This window comes from Stylophora pistillata, chromosome 1 (assembly GCF_964205215.1).
Source record: "Stylophora pistillata chromosome 1, jaStyPist1.2, whole genome shotgun sequence".
Lineage (NCBI taxonomy): Eukaryota > Metazoa > Cnidaria > Anthozoa > Scleractinia > Pocilloporidae > Stylophora > Stylophora pistillata.
In genome coordinates, this window is record NC_142519.1 from 28814920 (window position 1) to 28840055 (window position 25136).

The 25136-nt window shown below is 35.7% G+C and overlaps 1 protein-coding gene across 6 annotated transcripts; it reads left to right on the forward strand.

Moving 5' to 3' along the window:
- Positions 1-749: 749 nt before the first annotated feature.
- Positions 750-21418, forward strand: LOC111329022 (uncharacterized). 6 transcript variants are annotated; one of them, XM_088747790.1, is made up of 6 exons: positions 11729-11888; positions 12032-13095; positions 16779-16852; positions 17957-18079; positions 18811-18961; positions 19178-21418. In XM_088747790.1, exons 1-5 carry the CDS (start codon positions 11862-11864, stop codon positions 18921-18923), a joined length of 1401 nt encoding a protein of 466 aa, XP_088603916.1. In that variant the 5' UTR covers positions 11729-11861; the 3' UTR covers positions 18924-18961; positions 19178-21418. The 6 variants fall into 6 exon arrangements, with proteins under 6 accessions (XP_088604068.1, XP_088603981.1, XP_088604030.1 ...); XM_088747942.1 differs by lacking the exon at positions 11729-11888 and adding an exon at positions 750-928 and having other exon boundaries at positions 18811-21418; XM_088747855.1 differs by lacking the exon at positions 11729-11888 and adding an exon at positions 3121-3260 and having other exon boundaries at positions 18811-21418.
- The last annotated feature ends 3718 nt before the right edge of the window (positions 21419-25136 follow it).

The window sequence follows — 25136 nt, forward strand, 5'->3', positions numbered from 1 at the left end:
TCTATCACAGAGGTGATAGGGGTATTTGATAATGCACAATATAATATGCACGATAATTCGTCACAGCGGGTAGATGTTGGATTTTGCGCGCTCTCGCTTGAACTTCCCTCGTGCTGATAGCAAAACGAAACTCTGGAGTGATCGTCCTCATATGTCACAGGAAAAGGAGATGCGTGAATTAACTAATTTATCCGAAGAGTTTTTTTTTTTTTTTTTTTTTTTTTTTTTTTTTTTTTTAGTTCACCCAAAGCCACTTAGTGCAATTCATGGCGGTTTACCGATATAAAGTTGACGAGTTAAAAAAATAAGAAATACAGACACCTTTTCTTCCTTTTGGATGGGCTAATTCTTTGCTCACTGCTGTGGTCTAAATCTCCGATCTTTATATTTCCACGTTTCCCTTTCCTGCGTTCAATATCTCTTTTTCCCATGATCGCGTCACTTCCTTTTTTTCTCCCATATTCCTCATCCCCGGGTCTAGGTTCAGTATTGAAGTCCAACACTGATTCTCGCACATGTGTGAGTCCAGGCAATGTTTGAATCTTAATTCAGTTTTTAAAAACCAAGCTAAAGGGATCAGAAAAGAGATAATAAACCTAATTATACCGCACCTATTCTCTCGTCTCCAGACTCGAGCTCTACGCTACGATCGTTCGAGGAGTAAAGACAATTGATGTACTCTTAAATGATTTGAATTTAGATTTTTGATTCCGCTGATACTACTTAGTGCTGGCGCCTTTAGGAGTGTCATTCAGAAATCGTCGAAAATCGTTTGACAGCGTCATTGATTAACTTTGAACGGATCGATTGAAATTTTCTTTTCCTTTCCCATTTTGCCGCACGGAGCAAAATCACGCGCCTGATTTTTCACAAAGATTGACTGAGAGAATGGTAACTTTAGCAAGTTAAAGGGAAAGGAAGCAAAGAGGTGAGTAACGTACGTAAAAGACCGCAGTGACGTGTGTTGCGTCGCATGGTTTGATTTTGCCTGATGGCGCCGTTTAATTAAAAGCAACGTATTTTTTTGTCAACTGCTGCTCTAATATCGTCTTTTTTCAAGCGTTTTTTCGCGAAATGTATTTTTATTGAATTTTTCAAAGTATTTTCTTGGGTTAATTAGTGAGGTTCACACCTGTATGGCTGTTGGGTGGTGTGACGTGGGCGATTTTTGTTTTGAGGGAGTGGTGAGTGGGGAAGTTGGCGAATTTTCTCTTTCATAGAAATAAAACACTGCCTGGTTATTACAGTGTAGAAGGGTAGTTTTTATGTCCTTACAAGTCATGATTTGGACCATTTAGGTTCATAATTCACAAACCGAACAGACAGTTTAACAAGTGAAAAACTTTTTTGGTAGCAGTTAAAAGCCTTTTGTAGATATAAACCAAAAAATATGAATAATTCTCTTCACTTCAAGAAAGTTTAACTATTTTTGATGTATTTTTTACCATCTGAGATCAAAACGGTCTTCATACCAAGTGCAAAACTACATTTTAAGTACAATAGGAGTCAGAATTAAAGTACTTTTTAGCTCTTATTAACCGAGCAGGAGGTCTGTATGGGAGAATCTTGACCGAGGTTGCCAGTACAGACCGAATGCAGTGAGGTCTGTACCAGCGACCAAAATCAAAATTCTCCCATACAGACCAACCTAGCTTGGTTAGTAAGATGTTTATTATATGGCTGTGTCTAAAAAGCAACGGAACATAGATTATTCTTTATAACTCTTTTCTCTAGACTTGTCTTAGATGTCGGTCTAGATGGGAAAATCTAGACCGCTTTCAATATTGATTTCAGCCAATCAAATTCGTGAATTTGGTAGTTTTATTTTATTTATTTTTTATTTTATTAGCTTTGCCATGAAGAATACAAAAAAAAAAAGAAAAAAAAACTGAAGATATACAAACCTAGTAATAAGAACGTAACAATACACTAATAGTAACTTTAAAATTTGGGAAGGGACACCGCAACAGCTGAAGCCAATTACTACGGACCCAGAAAATAAAAGTATTTAAAAGTATATAAATAATATATAACTGCAGACAGTACTGTTTCAGCCTTTTGGGCCTCATCAGTGCAGTGCTGATGCTAGGATGGGGGAGAACTTATATGGATCCCCAAATGATCCTACACTTGTGGTATCGTCTAAGCCATGCCAGAGTGCTCAAACTAGAAGAGCCTAGTGAGCTATACACAATGCTAGCAGTAAATAATATATAAAGTATATATAAATATATAAAGTATATAAAAGTAGCTATTTAAATCACACGCAGCAGCTAATTTCTTGGTCTAAAAACCTGGCTGTGTTACATTTCAAACAAATGCTTTTGAAGCTCCTTGGAGAATCCGGGTCATAGTTTATTGCTCGCCCACGAGTAATAACCGTAAAGAACAGAGTTAAAGTTTCCAATGGTAACATTATCTAGGTCAAGGTCTACTAATAAGCAGGTTCCAGATTCTAGTGGTTCTAATGAAAAAAGATTCCTGAAAGGTAGAAGCCCTGCATTTTTTTAGGCACAAAGGATTGAGAGCTCATTATGGATATATGGGTCCTATGCGCGCATTCGCGCACGCAGGGAGCAACGGATGGATCTAAGTGAATCATATACGTAGCCTTGTAAAAGTAAACTAGATCTAGAAACACGTACCAGTAGCACACAGGAAGTAGGTTTACAGACAGTCTTTCTTTGCAAGAGATAATTATTTGTTGAAAAAGGCAAGCAAAGAATGAATTTGGTGGCAAGTCTTTGGATACTTTCCAGTTTAGAAAATTAATTAGTTCAATGCTTTGGGGCGCCCAGGCCTGGGTTGCATAGCCAAGATGAGCACGAACTAGCCCAGGGTATAATGTACGCCTTACAGAGGTACTGTGAATAAACCTAGAGTTCCTCCTAACGAAACCTAACAACTTGTTCGCGCGTGAAGCTTGGTGAGAGACTTGGGTGTGCCAAGTCAAGGCACAATCCAAGGAGACGCCAAGGTCACGCTCTACTTCACAGACTTACGCTTCCTTGTAATGGTCTGAAGCTTGCATTTCTTATCATTGAAGGCAAGGCCAGAGGCAGCGGACCATGAAGACAGATTATCCAGATCTTGTTGGAGAGAGGAACCATCATCCTCAGATATCACTGCCATGTATACTTTAGTGTCATCTGCAAACATTGCAACTTTGCTATTGAGGATAGAATCTGGAAGTTTGTTCACGTATAACAGGAAGAGAGCAGGTCCGAGTATTGAACCCTGTGGGACTCCAGATGTGACAGGTAGGTCACGTGATGTCGTGCCTAGCACGGTGACACATTGGTGCCTGCCACAGAGATACGCACGAAACCACGTGAACACATTCCCTCCGAAACCAGCATCCCACAGTTTTTCCATAAGGAGGTCATGTCCAACCTTATCAAAGGCTTTGGACATGTCCAAATACACACAATCAACTTGACCAGCTCTATCAAGTCCTTGTGAGACACAGCCACAGGTATTTTTTTATGGTATTCTTTGGAGCAGATATTTTTGTGTTTTATCTGGAAAATCATTCATTCACTTGCCTGTAGTCGATATCACAAAGGTTCACTTTTCCTGAGACTCCTTAATTTTCACCTCACACATATCTAAGGCACTTTTCAGTTTTTCTTTCAATGCCAGCTGTGTGAGTCACCCTTGACAAGATCAATCAAAGATAGAAAAATCAAGTAGTAAGGGCTCGGGTTTGAATATCATGTCTTTTTGTCTTAGCCTTGGTTCTTTTAACATCAAAGTGATTTTTAACAGTAGATTTCTAGATCAGGAGGTCTGAAAAACACCTTAAAAAATACTTTTAACACTGCTGAGAAACTCCATAAATTGTGGTGCAAACTATTTATTAATTTATTTATTTATTAAAAAATATTTATAAGAGGGAGCCCAGCTCGCCATAGCGGTTTTCAGTGAGGCCCTCAAAATTAACAATTATGTATAAAATAAGTAATCACTTAATTAATAAATAAAAGTTCACGGTGGAAATTATAAAATATCTAAAATATGACATGAACAGAAAATAATAAAATTGATTTGCAAGGGATGACACACTAAAGGAACTTATTAAGATTCAAAATATTTAAGCAATGAACTTTTAAAAGCATCATAGGGTAGACATCTCCTATCTTCTGGAAGGGAATTCCAGTCCGTCAATGCACTATTAAAGGATCTGAGTAGACCCCAGTTCGTGTTTGTTCTAATAGATCTAATAGTTTCCTTGGAGCGAGTGTTATGGCTGTGATAGTCTGTGCCTCGAGTAATGACATACTGTTTCTTTCTCTGTCATTTATAAGTTTATGCATAAAAAGAGACCGTTGCATTGATCTTTTTGATGATAGATTGATACAGTTCATATCTAGAAGTGCTTGAGTTGAAGAGGAAAATGTCACTCGCTCTCGCTATTGATTTTGTAGACTCAGATGAAGTGATTCCTCAGTATTTCATTCTACATCCTGTACTAGGTATAAAAACCACACAGTGAGGTGAATAAGTATGCATGCACTCTAAGAAAACTGTACTGTTTTTCAATCATTGGATCAAATATGATGGTCTTTTAGCTCTTGAATGAGCTCAGTGACCTATATTTTCAGTGCATAATTTGGGTTTACTAATTATATCCCCTTTAATTGGAGAATGAGATACAATGAAAAATATGAAGTTCATATATTTTGTACTGCGGTATTAAGATACATATGATGCACGATCTTCGCAGTAGATAGCGCTATTTAAGCAAAAGCGAAAATCAGACCTGAAAAAAATCAGGCCTGTACGGGATTCGAACCACTGACCTCTGCAGTACTAGTGCAGCGCTCTACCAATTGAGCTAACAAGCCAACTGGGAGTAGGCCATTAAGTTGATTCGTAATAAACCCATGAAAGTGATAAATGAGATACAATGAATTATATGAAGTTCATATATTTTGTACTGCGGTATTAAGATACATATGATGCACGATCCTCGCAGTAGATAGCGCTATTTAAGCAATAGCGAAAATCAGGCCTGTACGGGATTCGAACCACTGACCTCTGTGATACTAGTGTAGCGCTCTACCAATTGAGCTAACAATTGGAGAAATTAAAAAAAATTATTGAAGGGAAAAAAAAAAAGCTAAAAGTGTGCCTGAAGCCCGTTTCTTGTTGATGCAAACTGTGACCTTGAAAGCAATGACTTGGGGAATTTTTTGGGTTAATGTTGTTTATAATTGCTTAATTTTTCCACAAATTATATACCAAATTGTTCCATGTGCTCAAGACTTTCTACCCAGTCAAGTTTTCTTCAAGTGTTACTTTAAAAACTTTTACATCCAGCCACTGGAAAATGTACCATGAACCACTGAAATGATGCTTGTGATTAATTTTGTGTCAGTACAAACAGGTGTAAATAGGGTAAGAATGGCCCATCATATCTCTTAAACAAGCACAGTCAACCTATCTTTTTTATTGTATTTTTCAAAACAGACATTGGTAGGGAGCATTTATGGAAAGTTTATAAAAAAATTTTCAATGTTTTTTTTCCTGAGGAATCACATTGAAGGAGCACTCGTCTGTTGGATCTGTTTATTTGTGGAGAAAAAAGCAACTAAACAAAGTAGTGCAGTCTTAAGTTTTATGCATTATGTGTTTTATTTTGCAAGTATTGAAGGCATTTTGTCTATCTTTATTATATGTAAAATCAAAAGGTATTATTTTATACTTGATCATGCACAGGTGATCATAACTTAACATTTCTCAGTGAAAAGGGTAAAAGTAAATGGCATGCAATACAGTCATATTGCTTTATCCTAATGTTCTAACGGACAACCAACATATTCAGATGCTTGGGCAATCTGATCCCCGGAAAAGCCGAAGCCATAAAAAGGTTGATGTCAAATGTAAAATATATTGCAAAAGGGTTAAAATGTTAGCCTAACAGCTAGCCTGAAGTATTTCACAGTAGATTGAATTGCTAAGATGAATGGCACAGCAAACAGATTAACTCTAGCAAGAAGAAAGATTTCCATGGCGCAATGAGAATGTGTACACATCACTCTATATAGGCTGTGGTTATCATTTGAGAAATCTGACTGACAATCATAGCAAACACATTTCTCACTTACTTTGCAAAAATTAAATAGTGCTCTGAAGCCAGTGCATGGACCATAGATCAAAAAGTTGACACATACACACATCTTTCTCAGAAAAGCGAGCTATAGTCACTTCAGTCTGCAGTTTTATCTTGAAACAAATTTAAGTCTATTGAGAATCCTTTGAGACATGAAAGAAAACAGGACTGGAAGGAATCTAAATTTGATTTTATCAAAATTCAAGTTGAAGCCATGAAATTTTTATATTTTCTGTGGTAAAGCAAGAACTTATCAGGGAATGTAATGCTTAATTTGCAGCTAGCATCATTATTTTTATAACTTTACTGATTACATTAAAATTCTTATAAGATTTTACTTGTGCTGTAAATAGAAGGTGAAATAAAAATTGTGATTCTTTTAGTCTAATTTGGTGCAAGTTGAGCTTTTCTCATTCTGTGATTTATGCAGATAACAGTTAATGGCTAAGAGTAACTGACAGAGCAATAAATAACCACAATTATATCTGCATTAACATGTACAACCATCTTACAGACTAAAGTAACTTATTGAACAAGAGATGACAATTATTGAATAAAAAATGGAAGCTATAAAAGTGGTTGATAACAAAATTAAGGCAGTTAGAGTAGAATGATCTTTAACTTGCATTAGATCAACAGGCATTCAATAAGGCATACAATTAGGCATGCAGTGAGACATGCAATAAGACAAGAAAAATGGGTGCAAGTGTCCCTTGCTTGTGATAATGCTTAATTTAAAGTCTTTTCATAATTTATTGTTATTATTTTTTACTGAAATAATAAAGTTAATTTTAAAAATGCTCAAGTTTCTCAGCTGTGAGGCAGCTTTTTCATAAGGCAATTATATGTTAATTCAAAGTTCAAAGAACAAAAGAATTGCAGCCACTGTTATGGCTGCTGTCAAATTTTTTTTATTCAATTACCAGCTGTTCTCAGAAGAAAAAAAAAATTGGTTTATCATAATACTGACTAACAACATGCCCAAATCCTGCAGTTCTTTAGTATCTCCCTTCACCTTTACTTTGTTTTTGAAATACATGTAGAGGTTAAACATCTACCTGTGTACACTATGATTAACATTTTCTTATATTGATTTTTATCCATCAATAACACCGTTATAGTTTGGATTTCCTAATAACCTTTCCCATAGACAATGCCAGCAGTCCAGAAAATATTCATAAGTTTTGGTGCTTTTTATGATTACAGCTGAGGATAAAGATAGCAACTTGAAGGTTACTTAAATGGTTAAAGTCATAATAGATATTCAAATGGGACAAGATTTTGAGAGATCTCCAAATCTGAACTGGCAGTGCAGTGTTCATTGATATTCCTGTTGAGTGGCATACTTTTACAGCACTAGATGAAAAGCAGCATTTTTTTGTTCTTTCTTTGGAAAAAAAAAAAATAGCTGCAAAGCTTGCATTGCAACCAACTGAAAAAAGTGAGTAACTTCAGGAGACATGAGACATATTAATTGATAACAGCGATGAAAAGAGTGGCTGATAGTAAAGGTAGTTTAAGTACATATCATGTTGTTCTTTACAACTTACTTTTATGATTAGATAAACCGGCAATAAGTTGTATGAGAGTCCCAACAAAATGCTAACAATATGCACTGTATTCACCATTAGACGTTGCATGCCATTTAAGTCCAACTGCTTGATAAATTTATGGAATGTTTAAGAGTTTTTCTTTAATGGTGTCACTAAGGGTTCTGATGGATGGAGGCAAGCATTTGACAGATAGCCTGTTTCCTTAAGCATTTATGGAGATCTCCAAAGGACAGCTAAATGCTCTCATCAGTTTGACTGAGAAGTGCTTACTTGCCTGCACAGTCTCAAATTTAGAAGATAATCACAAAAAGATACTAAATTTAATCTCTGTCAAGTCTCTACCATGTTTTATTCTATGATAATCATAGTGTTTAACATTTATTTAAATGTTAAACACATATCAACTTTTGAAATTATTAGTTCACCTAGACAGTTCAGGGCCACAGATACCAGTACACAGCTTATCTATCATCACTATGTTACTTGAGAAAATGTAGGAGCACCTATATTTCACTTTACAAGTAAAGATGCAGACATTGTAGTTTAAAATAACAATCACTGGACTGAAGACATCTGAGACACAAATTTTTTATGAAACATGCCTGTAAAGCTAAAGAAAAAGTCAACAAGCTGCCACAGATGTTTGGTTGTTATTGTGCAAAAATACATCAAAGGAAAGGTCAGATGTTATCCCTTTTGAGGCTGCTCCATGAATAAACAATGAAATAAGCTGTGAGGATAGGAGAATTGTACAAACTTGCGAGAGTTGAGCTTACTTTACAAAACTTCCTTTAATTTACTCTGATGCATTTTTTTTGGCCCACGATTGTGGCATCTTGCTTTTGTTAACAATTCCCATCCAAATTCACCCTCTTTTATACTTGGCACAAATTGTAAATGACACCTAGGGCTTAAACGAGGCTTCTGAAACTCAGCTTAAATCCAGGAGAGTTTTTGAGAATTGATAATTGAGGATTGAGGATTGAGGACAAAGGATGAAGTTTCGAGGGACCTAAAACATACATTATGAGCAGTGCTTTACTTGAAAATTGCAACTTGCTGGGATTCTGATTCTCACGTTTGGAAAGGTAGACATTTCTTTTTCCATGCTTTTTACAATATTTCAAATATTTCTATTTGTTACTTTATTTTTATTATTATTTTTTCTTGGGGGGGGGGGGATAATTGCATTAAATCTAGTAACACTACAGTGATTCTTTTCAGCCTTTAGGCTGCTGTTTCCAGAAGGATATCCAGTTTAAACTTCAAAGATCAAAAGAATGGCACTCACTGTTACAGCTGCAATTTTTATTTTATTCTATTTACAGTGTTAGAAAAAAATATTTAGTCTACAACATTGATTGACCACACTTCCAAACACTGCAGTTCTTTATTGTCTGACCTATCAGCTTGACTTTTTTTTCTTGTAAATGAGTTTGGAGATCTACTCATACACAGGGGTTTCATTAGGGGCCAGGCACTGGGGTAATTGACCGGTTTTGAGGGAGATTTTGCCCACCTGGTTCGACGATCTGGAGTAAAGCTTATCAGTTCAAAAAGTTTTGCCTGCCTGTGAAAACCAGTTGCCCTCCTGCTGAAAACGTTAATGAAACCCCTGCATTAACAGCTTATTTTTATGGTTAAATTTCACCTGTTATTGTTTCAATTTCTTTATCACTTCCCATAAACAAAGCCTGGCTGTCCAAAAATATTTTGTGTGTGGGAAATTTTAATTATTTTTGGTATTTTGGAGTCAGACTTTAACATAGGTCAGCAGGATGTGGGCGAAGCCTTAAAGTGTATTCTCCATGAAGGAATGGTATTAATAGCATAAGTCACTCAGAAAGATCATTTTATTTGAAATAGATACAAATAGTACCAGCCTATTTATAATCCCCCTTTCTATCTACATGATTTGTTGGTAATGCTGAGTCTAAGATGGCCTTAAAAGCTTCTAAAATACTCTGGTTTGTGTTATACTCTATCTCCTAAAAAAAAAAAAAAAAAAAACAGACAACCCCTAAATTTCCAACTTTTTAACTCAAGCTAATCACCACCACCACAGTTGATTTTAAAAGAAATCTGAGGATTTTTAAAAGAAATATCAGGGCATATAGGGAGACTTTATAGGCAAACTTATCTATCAAGATGTCTCTGATCCAAAGTTTGATCTTGGAACTTGAGACTAATGCTTTGTGCTGATATTAAGTTGTCAGTAACTTGAAGTAACTCTGATAGGCCAAGTTGTGGGAAGTTTTCAATAGGTAAATTAGTAAAATGTTTTTGCTTATATGCTACAGTAGTTCTTATAGTGTTGTTTCAACACTGAACTTTATTAATATGAATTGAGCAAAATGCCATCTAAGCTTCAATAAGGATTGTAGAAACACTGGTCTGATTGAGACAGTCACAGAGATCATATTTCCATTTTAATGTCTTCATTATAGAAAATATGAGAAAGGCGAGTAGGGGCCTTGATGTACAAATTGTTGTTCTGTAAAGAAGTGTTATGAAGCTGTTCTTTGGTGGCTGGTCATACGTGTAGTTCTCAGTGAGGAAACTCAGCATAAAGATAAACTAAGCTCATTAGGAAAGCTGATAATTTATCAACAAGGATCTTTCTTGAGAAAGTTCAAAATAACTAAACAAAATTATTTTGTGTACAGTAAATGTGGTTTGTACTAGCACAGGACAAAAAAAACGTAGTTAAGGCGAGCAAGTAACTTTGAATTTATCTCATTTTTTTTAAAAATTATGTTCATCTTCTGGTAATTGTTGACATTACGGTAGGATTAGGCTCAGTATGAGAAATTTAATGATTTATTATTTCCTTATTGCTGTCAAGTTTGAAAATCAGATTTTAAGAAAAACAAACACCTACCATGGTATTGACTATTTTTGAAAGGATAAAATGTGTGGATTTATTGAGACCTAACGATCTCAAGGAAAGTATAACTGGAATATAGAATTTGAAATTTATGTTTTTTCAGATTCTGAGATTTCATTAAAATCTCTTTAAGTGTATATTAGCCACTTGAGTTACTTATAATATGCTGTCTCATACTGTCAGTTCATTGATTCAATGTAAGACTCAAATGTCTTTCCCAACTCGTCTAACTTCTGTGAGGCAATATTTATCAAATATCTGGTACCTAATTTTTGAGGCCCCTCTTACAGTTACTTGTTCTGGATTTCAACTTAAAAACGTTTCCAAATTATTCAGGCTTAAGTCCTCATCTGAAACAGGAACTGACATTACCAGTATTGGCTTGAATTCTTTTGGAGAAATTCAACCATCCTTGGATCAATGAGAAATAGAGTTATTACATGAATGATTGGTATGACGATATTTGTGGTTTTCTGTTCTTGAGTAAGTTATTAAAACCTGTTTAAAAAATACATTAATCTATAATCTAATCATTAATCTATATTGAATCATGAAGAGAAAAATTTTGTATTGCCTTCTTTGTATTTTAGCACTTCTGCAACAAGGCCAAAAAATATATGCAACTGTAATGAAAAATATTGAATTAGAATCCTGTGAGATTGTAGCAGTTTCTTGACAAGCGTGCATGTAGTATATCAAGATCTCTAGGAGTGTAAAATTCTTGTCTTTCTTGATAAAAACGGAAGTCGTTGGTTTGTTTACATCCGTGAACGTGACTGAGGTATCGTACTTTTTCGCTGAGTGATGGTGACGTCATGATCGTTGTGTGAAAAGGGCTCTGATTGGTCAAAGAACAGGGCTCGGAGCAATGTCGTCACCTCTTGGAAGCAGCTATATTTGACTCGTGACGTTAATACAAACCAGAATTTTCAGGATTTGTCAGCTGATCTCTCTTATTTCGTTTGTAAGGTGTAAAGTATACACGTGGGCAAAATATTGTAATCTCTGCTATCGCAACTGTAGAAATCGAAAGTAAAAACTCTGACTCTAAATAAACGAGGGGAAATTTTTCGAGTGTTTTGTCCTGTAACCGTGACAATTGCCTCTAGTGGGCGGGGTGTTATGGCCAAGGTGAGCGATTTGATTGGTCGGTGATTTCCTGTTTGACAAGTCAGGTCTCGTGATGTAGATACCCGTGGCCTCAATGAAAACAATAACAAAGAAGAAAATTTGCTGTGCGGGAAAAGCAATCTTGACTGTTTCTACTTGAAATCGTACTGTTTATCTCAGTGAGCCATAGAAGTACATGCAGCAAGGAGTAGATTTTACTCCAGTACGTTCGTTTATGATAAAAAATTATGTTGAAATCATAATCTACACTTAACTTAAGCCATTTTACTAAGTTCTGCTCCTTTCTCGAGCTGGATTTGTTTTATAAGTTACATAACGAATTTTTCCAAAATGGTTGTTTTTTAGCTTCCATTGGACGTGGAGAGTTCGTGCGAGGAAAGTTTTGGCGTGTTTTCTCCATTCGAGGAAGATGAATTCGAAAGCTTAAGGACAAGCTTTTGGGGAGAGTCGAATGGAGGTGGAGGACGAAGCGGCTGGGACAACGTTCATGCATTACCTTCTTCTCCGTTTAGCGGGCTCGGAGGAGATTTTGAGATGGAACTGGAATTTTTTCGAAGTGATGTAAACGAGGAATGTAAAGTTGCTGGGCCTACTTTGGCCGAACTAAACGATCACCGTTCCCTATCTCCTCTGATAAATCCTGAAATGGAGCGCCTCCATCGCTTAGCCACTCGCACTGAGGGCGATTCTTCTCCAACCTGGGATTGCAAAACTCGAAAGCCACAGGGCTACATCGCTTTAGAGCTCACGTCGGATAAGGATGAAAGAAGGGTATCTCAAGCTAAACAGGAACCTGTTCTTTTATTTTGTGAATATAACGACAGATTTGAGAAATCTACTTTAGTTCCTAAAGATGCGGAGAAGAAACGTCCGAGCAAACCAACATGGACTACGACCCAAGATACAGCTTCTCTACACTGCAATAATGAAGCCGAGAAATCAGTGTCTGCAAACAATCAGAATTCATCACAGACAGTCGTATTGCCAGAGAAAAAGTTGGGCACTGAAGGAAATAATCAAATGTCTAAGTTAGTTTCAGCGGAAATGAAAGCTCAATTATATACAGGGGGAACGAATATGCGCGAGGATGTGAAAATTGAAGCCGATCGGGACTCGATCGAAGCCGATCCGGGCAGTCCTGCTTTAGAATACGATTCCGCTGATGAAGACATGGATAGTGACGAAGATTTTGATGTGGAGAGCCATTCCCATGGTACAGGTTTAGCTAGAAATCGGAAAGGTCGTAGGGGAGACCAAGATGACCTTTCTCCGAATCCAAAAAAGTTGCTAGAAATCAGTCGAGAGCTGGATCGCTTAAACAAAGTTATAGGTGACTTGAAGCCGATACATCAGTTGCCACAGAACGCTCGGAACAAGTCAAGAAAGGAGAAAAACAAGTTAGCATCAAGGTAACGTATTTTTCATTTTTGCCTAGAGCCAAAGGAAAATCAGCATAAGCTAACTCGTTGAATTTTGTTCGCTGGTAAATGTACTCTGTACAAGCATTAGTACGTACAATTAATACGTTTCAATGCAAATCGTCTCTGTTAAACTTGCTGCTTCGATGTACACAAGGATCCTTGAGTTTGGATGGACTTAGTTTTGTTGCCTTTTTTTCCTTCCTTGAGTCGGTGTTGCTTTATGTTACAAATTTGCAAGACAACATTTCTCAACAACATTTCTTAATTAAGTGTCTTACAAGGAAATGATCTACTCTGAGGTCAGCTGCGCGGAAGTTGTGGATTATAGAAGAATGTCGAAATCGACTTTTTGGTTTTGGGTTGTTTTTACTCTGGGATGAGAAAAATATTCTGCGGACTATTCATACCCCGTGATTGGACTTCGATCTGTGAATTTCCATACCTTGGAACTTATTTTGTCTCCTATTGTGAGACAGGGGTTAAAATTTTTCACCATTTCAAAGTTTCTTATTTTATAACAGGATTTACATGTCCATCTGTGGGGTGAAATCCTACTGGTATTTATATACTTAGCACAGATTTGTTGGAAGTGTTTTCAAGAGAGAATAGTTCTTGCCAATAACAATCAAACATTTCCATATGTGATTATGTACATGGAATATTTCGTCAGGCTTCGTGAGCAATGTATGAAATCTCCTTGACTTTCTTTAAAAAGCAGCATTTTGCTGTTGGAAGATTGGAATTCGTTTAAGTGCCTGAACCTTATGATCCCTTTCATAGAATTAGTACAATGTAATGAAAAATTCAGATATGTGATTCAAAGTTGAGGATTTACAATATTAAAAAATATAAAACAAGATACTCATTTATTCACTGTTATTTGCTGCAAATTAAATGCAGCAAATAACAACTATGCCCCTTAACTCTGCACAAGTTAAGGTAAAAAAAAATCATTGCTGAAATTTTTCAAAGTGAAACACTTTTGTTAACTTGATATTAGGCTGAATTTTCAAAGTTGTGATATTAAAAATATTATACCTTGATTGTAAACAAAATGTGTTATTGTTGTGGTCATGTCACAAAGTTCCTTAGAAAACTGGCCCATATCATATCAATGTCATGTGAGAATTTCAAGTAATGGAATTTGGTTTATATTTTTACAATATTCAGTTTGGCTGAAAGATATATTTAGACTGGCTGGTGAAAAAGATTGAGGCTGAAATTTAAAACCATCTGATGCTTTGTTTAATGCAGATTATCCCTGCAATGAAGAAAGACGAATTTCATCTATGCTTCACTGGAGTTCAAATTAGGATGCTGTGGCCATCTACTAAAATGATATTATTTTGGTTTGCTTTTACACTTAGACTGACCTTACTGTACTCAATATTTTTTCTTTAGTGCAAACTATGAAAAACATTAAGGTATTTATAGCTCCTTGAACATTCTCACCCAAAAGTCTGGTGGCCACCCACATTTGATAAACAGCCAGCCATGATTATCATCAACACTTGAAATGCTGGGGTAACTATACTTCATGCTGTATTAAGTTTGATAGCCAATCAAATTATTTATCTCTAGTCTTCAGTTTACTTGGTAATGCATGTACATGATGTACAATGTAACAAACCAGGAATACATAACATCAACCATGACTGCTGCTTTAAATTCTTTCTGGGGACTCCCTGCAACAATTCAGAAAACTATATGTAACAATACCAACTTGGATAACATTTATAGTGCTTTTTAAGACTGGAAATGGATTTTATTTTCTTTCTCTTTTGGAATGATTCTTCTAAAACAGTGAAGAGATAGTGCCACATGTCCAAACACCTTTTGCAGGAGCCTGTTCTTTGTGTTATCTCTTTTCTTTATTTAAGGGTAGCCACACTCTGTCCTAAATTAAGTTCACCACATTTTCATTTTACTTTTTTAATTAATTTCCACATATTTCAAAGACCAAGTGTTACCAGGGGGTTGTAAACAGTTGTTTTCAAAACTGTGGTTTCTGGTTGAATTGTTTATGATTTTGACAGGTTATTAGAAAAATTCACTAGACAGATTTTCCAACTGTTTGCCAGCTGAAATCATAGTAAAGGAAACATCGTTGTGAAATAAGTTTTTCCACTTGTCTGCCAGCTGAAATAATAAGAAAGAAACATTTTCATAAATTTTATCATGAACTTTGATCTGGGATGTTTTGATTTTTCTCCTTTGCTTGTTTTTTGAAACACTCCAAATCTTTGCTCTTATAATGTATATCATAGTAATTGTCTGTCACACCTGTAGATCCCAAGAAGTTGATTGTTAGAAGTTAATTTACAACATATTTAGGCAAACGTTATGGACAAAATAGTTACTAAGGAAACTGATAAATTGAGAGATTCTATGTATGGTAAATGTTTCTGGTACGCACAAAAGCTTTGTCCCACACCACTTGACATAATTTGAAAAAACAGCATGTCTTAGTTCAATGAATTCACAATTGGAGTAAATTCCTGTGAACATTGCGTATAATATCTACTGTTAGTAGCATCAACAACTTAGACCACCAAATAAGTGAAAAACTGTTGGGCCACAGTAATACCCTTATTTGTCCATCACACAAGATGCATTCTGATCCAGTGAAACTTTGATAAAAGAGCATAGTAATGAATTGACAAGAATCATTATGAGTATTATTATTATTAGATTAGTAACCTCTATTTCAATTGGGTAACTCCTTCAGTTTTAGTAGAAGATGAAAAACTGCTTTCCTTAGAGACCCTACGTAAATGATAAACTAAATTGAATAGAAACAATACTTATAATTAAGGAAAATTGAAAATAGCTGTAAAATGTTATGTAAAGGGAAAAAAATTAAATTACAAGAAAAATAAAAAAATTCTTAAAAACTAAATCTGATTGAAAATTACACAGCCATGATAAAAAAAGGCCTGTTTCATATGTTCTAACTTTATAGATGGAAGTCTTAGTTTACTAACTGCTCTTTGTTGTTCTGGGCAATACATCCTTGTTATAATTAAAGTAAGTGCATAAAGAACTGTGGACAACAGTTACCCAAGCATTTCTTAACTAGGTTGTGTACATGGCTCTCTCTATCATTATCATTATTATTACTATTATTATTATCTGATTACTTTTGCTATCATTAATTTTGCCATTACATTATTATTTTGACTATTGTCATTACTCAAAGGCTGGGTAGACATTCCCTTAAATGGGCTTAGTTTGTCTGATTAATTTGATTGAGGTACATTATTCTGCATTTGTCGCTTTTCATTTTGTTTTTTGTATACAATGTTGTATCTATAGCTGGCAAAAGATATGAAAGAATCAGTAATAAACATTTAGCTGCTTGATTGTTTATTTTACTGAGTTTATGGGTAATTAAATATGTGTTATTCACTGTGGCATTTAAAGTAATTTCACATGAAAATCTACCACATGTAAGTTAAAAGTGTTGTTTTAATGTTGACAGTCTCAACATGAAACTATATCCTCAACTTTTGAGAATGAAGCTTTACAGGACTGTGTTAACTTATATTTGAGTGGTCCAATTCCATTTACTTTTATAAGGGCCCATTGCTTTCAGTTGTTGTTAGCTTCATAGATATGGGTGCACAACATCAAAAAATAACCACACTGTAATGTACCTTTGCATTTTTTAGGGCTTGCAGATTGAAGAAGAAAGCTCAGCATGAAGCAAATAAAGTCAAGCTTCAGGGTCTGGAAATGGAACAACGTGAGTATAAAGTGGTCTCTTTCCTCAATAGATGACTGATATTAAACAAACTTTGCTATCAAGCATTTGAACTATCCAGTGGTTAAGTAAGAATTACACTTATCTTCAACACCTTTTCTTGATTTGTAACCATGATCAAGAAGTTGATTTGAACATGGTTGTCTGTCTGTTTCAGAAGTGACTTATCTGAAGACATGATTTATTTTTCGCAAAAAAAAATATCTCTTTGCCCAGTTCTTGTGGTCCATTAGCCCTTTGACTGTAAATTTCTCATCAAAACTAGTGGAGAGAATTTGGTGTTACATGGTTATTAAGTTGACATTCCCTGGCAGATTACCTTTTTCTTATCTGATCACCTGCTTTTGGCTAATACATGTACAGGTCTATATTAATTGTTTGATCAGCTGTCACTAGTACTGTAGGAATTCAAGGGTTTGTTGAATTCATCCTAGCTAGTGTGCATGTCTGGGAATGATGACACATAGGTATCGCTAGGTAGCAAACGTTCTTAGGTACATAGCTGCAGATATTAGTTGTAACAAGTTTTGTGAATTGTAATTCACTGCTCTTTGTAATCTGAGCGGATCAGTGAACATTCTGCTTGATCCATAAAAGTTTCACTAGCTTTACAGAATTTTAAGGTAGGTGGGTAAAAGGTATATACATGGTAGATGAGGCAACTCTTGTTAGATTTAGTGGATGTCCAGCAAGGCTGTGGACAGGATTGTCACTCAGGTATCTCTGAAATCTCCTAAGCTATCATTTACATGAAGAGTTTAGGGATTTCAGGAAACTTGAATGTCATTTTTTCAGACGTGGAGAAGGAAAAGCCATATATGTGTGTTAAGAAACCTTCTGTGTCTATGAGTGTAATCACAACACAAGTGATCACAACATAGCATACCCCCGAAGATCTCCTGTTGGATGCATTTTACACTGCCTGTACTGCCTGTCACTGACAAGCAGCAGTGTTTAGTGTTATGAAGTAATCTTGCCACTTATATGGGAAACTCTGCATGTATGCATGTTTTTCCTGTGGTGAAGTATTTGGAACTGAAGGAATTGTTGAATGTTATGTGAAAGGTTGTGTTCTTGTTTCTCTAGAGCGCCTGACAGACATCATTCATAAGGTGAAGAAAGAAATCATAGTCAAAGGCAGTCCTCAGCCTTTGGATCCAAAGCCAAACTTAAGTATACAGATTGAAAGTCTTATCAAGGGTACATTTGGTGAGTTTTAGGTGTCAATGTCACATTTTGAAAGTCTAAGACAAGTTGTGGTATGGGAGCATCAAATTGCATCAACAGCTGCAGAGTAGTTTTATCAGTGTTTACCTTTCTTTCATATTGGGCCAGAAAGAGTTTCCTATTATGTACAAAATAGGGAAACCTTTTTGTCTTTCATTTTTCACAGGTTCCAGGGGAGGGAACCCTAGAACCTCACACAAGAGGGCACAAAGATTTTCAAAGGCACATCCTCCTCTTATTTCATAGCAGAAGTTACTGCATTCCTCATGCATACTAGTGGCTCGGTTACATTTTTAATCTTGTGATCTGTTCTTTGGATCACACTTCACAAAGTAATGCATGGTATAATTTTTTTTTTGGGGGGGGGGGGGAGGCTTTTGTAGGCATCGTCATGAATGGTTCAGACACCCACCACACTGCTAAGATTGCTAAACATTTTGTTGTGTCAGCAAAGTACTTAATGGAAATTTAGGAAAATTTTATGTGGGGATGTAGACTTGGCTTGGTGTGTAAGCTGCATTTTAATGCTCGACCACCTCCCTTTTTAAAAATTATTTCCCTTCTGGATATTTGTTTTACTTGCACACAGTGCATTTAAAAGAAAACCTACCTTAAAGTATGTAATATCTGGAAAAAAAAAGTGTATCAGTTAAAAATTTTTGTTCTATTTTAGTACATCATAACTCATGGCAGGCTCTTTTTTCTAAATCTAGGGAGCCAAGTGGTTGCTGGTCATACTTCAGATTTTGTGTATTCTGTTCTGAAGGCCACAGCAAGGGACAACCCAGCACTTGGAAAACTGGAGGACCTTTCCCTGTGTTTCTGAAGAACTGATCTGGGGGATCAGGGATCCATGATCCAAGGGTGAATGGTGAACTGTCTGTTGTTGATAAGTAGTAACAGATGTGTTTTTTAAAACTTGAAAGATATTTACATTGGTGAATTACTACAGCTCAAAACAAATATCAGGACTCATTATTATTATTATTGTTATTGATTAGCAGCCTTGGATAACACTTACCTTTCCAAGTGGTTTGTGCATCAGTGTAAGAATGTTAATGATGCTTTCATTTTCTTTAGATGATATAAAACCCAGAAAATGCCCTCAGTTGAAGTCTTGAAAACTTAATGGCGAAAAACAAGCTTTAAAAAGAAAGCATTCTCCTGATTCTTTACTTTTTAAAATATTATACAAAGTGATAAAAGTTTCTGTTGTATAATTGAAGTATTTTACTTTAGATTTATTCTAGACATCTGAACCCCTGAGTTATTTATGAATTAGCCTTTGTGGTGAACTAGAGGTACATATACATGTATTGAATCAAACTAAACAATGTGTGGGCATGGGAAACTTTGCATTTGTGGGACTCAGGTTTCAGTTTTCTGGTTTGTTTGCATCGATTCATTGGCACAAAGGATGAGATCATTGTTTTGATTGTTGGAAAATGATTGTTAAGTGCCCTATTGAATATTTGTACATGTAATGTGCTGATTTTTGCATGGTTGGGTTTGAGATTGAAATGGTTCAAATTTTACATGTACAGAATCTGGAGGACTGTGCAACTGTCCAAAAGACCATTTTTCAGAACAATCATGATAAGCAGTAATTGGTAACTTCTAGTAAAGCTGGAATGCATCCTTATTTAGCCTAACTTGAAATGATTTAACAATGTATGTTCCATCCCTGGGTGTGATGGTATTACTAGGTAAATGTGTAACTTACAGATGTTTAGATGTGTTGGAATTGTTTTTCAAGGCCACTTGCTAATTACATATTGATCACAAGTGGTATTGTGAAAGGTAGTTCATGTACAATTAGTTGTGCGCAGATCACTCAAAATGGTCGTAGGTTAATCTAAATGAACAGTTATTAAGAAGTAGTTCAAATTGATAACAGCAATTTCCATAATGTGAGGTATAAGAATTGAAGAAAATTGTTTTAGTCAGTGTTACACGTAAGTTAATAAATGGGTAATAATTAGAACTGCTCCTCTTGACTCTTAATTGCATTTTTGGGTCATGCAACAGTTCATCAACTTAATTGTTAAAGGAGAGTTGGCATTGTATAATGCCAATTTCTCTCAACTTATATGCAACAACATGTCTGGCAACCAGAAATGAGAATTACCAGTGAATTCTTGGGAGTGGAAAGGTTCAGGACTCAAGAAGTGTGTTGCATTAGCTCATCCCAATGCAGGTTTTATCAGCATGGCCTCTGTGTATGAACTACAAAAATTTCGGTGCATGATTTATTGATATTTTATTCATACACTTGCTAAAATAATAACTGAGTACCATTTTATTGCATGAATACAAGTGCTTTGCAGCTTTAGCATGATATTTTATATATGGTATTTGGTATTTAACGTTCTTTTTAAGTAGATTCACTGCTTCTTATAGGAGCTGTTAAGACCAGAAAGTCTTGTGATATAAGGGATAGTAGTTGATTAGGGATATTATTTATAACATTGGGTGACAAAGAGGGGTGATCCTATCTGAGTGAATTTGGGTGCACACCTTTTGTGGTTAGAAGTTTCAAAATGTAATTTAGAAGGCCATTGATGGTTTCTTCCTTGTCTGTCCCACAGTAAACTCCAGTTTACTGTGGGACAGACATTGAAGGACATCTTTTCTTCCATTGTAAATAAAATTGGAGTAGAGGAAAGGATCCAAACTTTGTGTTTCTTAAAAAGTTTGTTAAGGATTGTGGAATTCTATATGCTAAATGGTTGCCCTGTTTGTGTTTACATCTAGGGGTTTTTTCCACGGTAGTTATAATGTCTGTGGGCAGATTAGTGTCATAATTTTAATTCTAAGAGTGCAGTGGTGTGTTCTATTCTAAAATAATACCATTCCAAATTAACACCATGCCTTTGGTATCACTGGAAAACATTTAGTTCTCGAGTATTTGTGTTTTTTGTTGAGGGCCACGGGACACTAATATTTCCTTTTGTATTCGGCATGCACTGTTCTTTTAAAACATCCTGAATTTCATAATCAATTGAAAATGTAAACTCCTTGGAAAGTCCAAAGTATTCTATTTGTAACATAAGAGGAGCAGTTATCTTTATCATATTGTAACATAGATTTATGTATATAGGCTATTTTGTTATCTGTATAGTGTAAATAAACTGAGGGTTATCGGAACAGCATTTTATAACTTGTAACATAGATTTACTGGAATCCTCATGAGGGATTCAGCAGATTGTATTTTCATATTATTACGTTTCTTGGGAATTAATTTATCTGCAGGAGGGTGAACTTGATAAGTTATACATCTAATTATTTGATTTCTCAAAGCAATAAAGTAAACTGGACGAGGTTGTTTCGTTTCCATTTGTTTTTTTGCTTGTCGACGTGTGTGATTTCATTTTTCACTTTGTACGCAATCAACTGTCCCTTGAATAGACAGCTGTAAAGAAAGGACAACTGTCTGCAACTGATCGATCCCTGTATGTCACGCATCGTAACTATCTGCCGCACGACTTTGGTCAATTGCGTAAACAGTAAGTCGATGCTGCGATGATTCTTCCTCAGTTTCCTGGAAAATTTGAGTATAAGCCGTCGATTTCTTAAAGAACTTAAAGACGGAGAGCAGTAACAAATTTAAATTACCTGTATTAGTTCAGTCATGATATTGAGGTGCTACTTTTTCACATAGGTTATCAGTTTGATAATCGGGAAGATTTCCCCACTACACTTCATCTCTCCAAGTTCAGCTTGGTGCCATGGAGTTTAATAAAAAATATTTAAACGAAAAGCCTTTGATTGCGTGTGTATCATAAAAAAGGATAAACTTTCAAGAACAATCTTAACCTACCTAAGCTTTTTGTCTTTCTAAACATTTCCCGTCGATGACGTCGTAGGTACGGTGGCCCAGAAGGGTCAACGCAAACAAAAAATATGCTGCAGAAAATAAAAAATATACTGCATCAAATAAAAAATCTAAACGCAAAGAAAAAAAGTACGTAGCAAATAAAAAAATGCACCTCGAGCAAAAATACTGCAGCAAATAAAATATGCAACGCAAACAAAAAAAAAAAAAGAAAAGGCAAACAAAATAAATTGGAACGCAACGCCAAGGAAGACTGGGTAATAGTTCTTAGTTTCCCGCCAACACTCGTTTCATCCTTTGCTTGTTCGCCTTTCCGAAACCATGTTCTGTAGCGAACTTATGACAGTACTGGTACCATGCTGCTCCTTTAAAAAATCGATGATAACTCTATTTTCATACCCTTGATGAAAGTAATTTTCTTTAATCCTACGCTGAGCGCTTTCGTCCATAACCAAAAGCGAGTTCCAGTTCATGCTGTTTTGGCGGGAAACTAAGAACTATTACCCAGTCTTCCTTGGCGTTGCGTTCCAACTTTTTTTGTTTGCGTTTTCTTTTTTTTGTTTGCGTTGCATATTTTATTTGCTGCAGTAGTTTTTGTTTGCGTTGCATTTTTTTTATTTGCTGCGGTACTTTTTTTCTTTGCGTTATGATTTTTTTTATTTGCTGCAGTATATTTTTATTTGCTCCAGTATATTTTTATTTGCTCCAGTATATTTTTTTTATTCGCTGCAGTATATTTTTTATTTGCTACAGTATATTTTTTATTTGCTGCAGTATATTTTTTATTCGCTGCAGTATATTTTTTGTTTGCGATGAGCCTTCTGGGCCACCGTACGATATATTTTAAAGACTGGTGAGGAGCGGGGATAGTCGATCGGCTGGAATCACAGGATATTTGTTAGGCATGCAGTGATTTCCATGATATGTGATCGATTTAATGCTACGTTGCACGTGAGCGTGGAAATTAACGTTTTATCTCGTTAGCCTTCAAACAGAAACTTAAGAATTGTTGCCCTGGGTTCGATAAATGCTCATGCTTTCCGAATGACACACAAAGAACTAACAAGGAAACGGCAAAATGTCTCATGCAAACTTTCTGTTTCATACACCTCTTATATACAAATATACAAATACGGACGAGATATCGTATCAGTTCTTTTACAAGGCTTAGAAAGAGAACAAAATGCGTTCTACGCAGAATTGCCCAGAAACGATGAAAGTCTGTTTCTTCCCACTTTGCGTGTCATGTGTTTTTAATTATATGTTGCACGAACTGTAAAAGAACCATACTCTATACTGAGTAAACCCAACCTGATCTGCATCATTTTAAAATAATTTAGACTTATAATTAGAAAAAATTCGGATAACACTCAAGTTATTATCAAATAGTGCGACGGTTAAGAAGTTCGCTCGCCAAACGATCGGCCTGAGTTCAAACCCGGGTTTGAATTTATACTCAAAGAGCCTCCCTTTTGAAATAGAACATGAAGACCCCAAAACATGAAGACCCCGAACCACCTGAAAAGATTTTGAACTATTTACATTTATTGTTTCTCTTAGACTTCACATATTTATCGTAGATTATTAGCACTACAAATTAGTTATTCTATATCTCCCAGCGTTAGCCCAGCTGTTTGGGAGTACAAGTTCCAAGTTCCAAGTTTAAATGTGAGGAGAATAATTACATGGTCAGTTGGCATAGTGGATATGAACCTCGTTTGATAACCTGTTGTACCAGGTTCGATCCCACGCAGAAAAGGCTAATTATATTACCCTTTTTTGTTTGATCTCTTTTCTCTTTCTCTCTCTCTGTCTCTGAGAAATACTGCTAAAGATTATTTCAATTATTTTTCTTGGAATTTAAGAGCCTGTTCCAGCCTCAACTGTGTATCTAACTTTTCCATGTGTACCGATCGCTTAACCTATTTATCCCGCGATCATAAGAAAATGAAGTAAAATGCACACTGTTTTCAGCGCCATCAACATGCCAAGAATATTAACATGTAAATGAACTATTCTTGCGGCTTTCTTTCTGGTTTGCCAGCTACTAAAAATGTGCCACAAATGCCGACATTTTTGTTATGTAATCGTCAGTGATTGGATGTTGTTTTCTAATCCATATTCATGTCGAATCGTAAAATTCAATGTATACTAAGTTAGTCGTCGATGTGTAAGGACGTGCGCGATGAGCTCTGCATACGAGCTGGTTTGAACTTGGAAGACGTACGAAGAGATGTTCATGACATGGAAGAAAGTGTATACTCTACTTCGACAAAGGTAAATACAGAACTGCTTTTGCCAAATAGAAGAGTTAAGCTACAGAATTTTACCGTCGCTGGTCAACACTTGCGCGAGTTGTCAGCTTTGGGCGTCGGTCGCCAAAGACAAGAAACAGAACACTTATGCAATGAAGTTAAGGTTTTCTAGCGAGTCCATGACCAGAATATAAAATGTAAAAATGCAGAAACAATTAGACCATCTTGTCTAGAAAACTTCGAACACGTTTTGAGTCTTTTACTTGGCTTCGTGCATTTCAACTTTCCACGTGTGGAGTTTATAAATTGGGGCACTAACCAGCCAAAATAAATATCTGTAACCTGTTTTTAGTTCGCACATGAACTCATACACTGCCAATTTTATCATATCTGTATTTTATATAATTATAGACTAATTAGTTTAGGCAGGTCCACATCAGCTGTAAAGTTGCGCAAATTTTAACCTGCGTTATCAAATAAAGTTATGTATGTATGTATGTACGTATGAATGTATGTGTGTATGTGTGTGTATGTATGTTTGTATGTATGTATGTATGTATGTATGTATGTATGTATGTATGTAATTAGAGAATTATACGAGGCTCGTCAGTTAACCAAGATTTAGCTCGTTGCTTATCAGTTGAATTTTTATGTTTGTGTTTTAGGAAGCCATCCTGTAAGAAAAGGAAAGGGATTGTGGACTATTAATTAAGTGGACAAGTGGAACCATTGGAACGCTGGAATGAAGAAAAGATTCAACAAAGATAAGAACTTTACATTAGTAAATAATTGTAGTAAAATGATGACTGAACTAATGTAAAAATTTATTCATGAACTTCACTCATGGTTAACGTACCAGATCAGATATGTGAATTATCTGCATGCGCTGAAAATACCAGAGTCAGTAGATTCGACAGACGACATAGTTCAGTGAGGTACGCGTTGTTTT

Bases quoted from the DNA above. Each gene is read 5' to 3' on its own strand.
- LOC111329022 (XM_022933597.2), top strand. From the start codon at position 11,862: ATGCAGCAAGGAGTAGATTTTACTCCA. The intron at 11,889-12,031 runs GTACGTTCGTTT...GTTGTTTTTTAG, and splicing joins AAGGAGTAGATTTTACTCCA to CTTCCATTGGACGTGGAGAG. The intron at 13,096-16,778 runs GTAACGTATTTT...TGCATTTTTTAG, and splicing joins AAAAACAAGTTAGCATCAAG to GGCTTGCAGATTGAAGAAGA.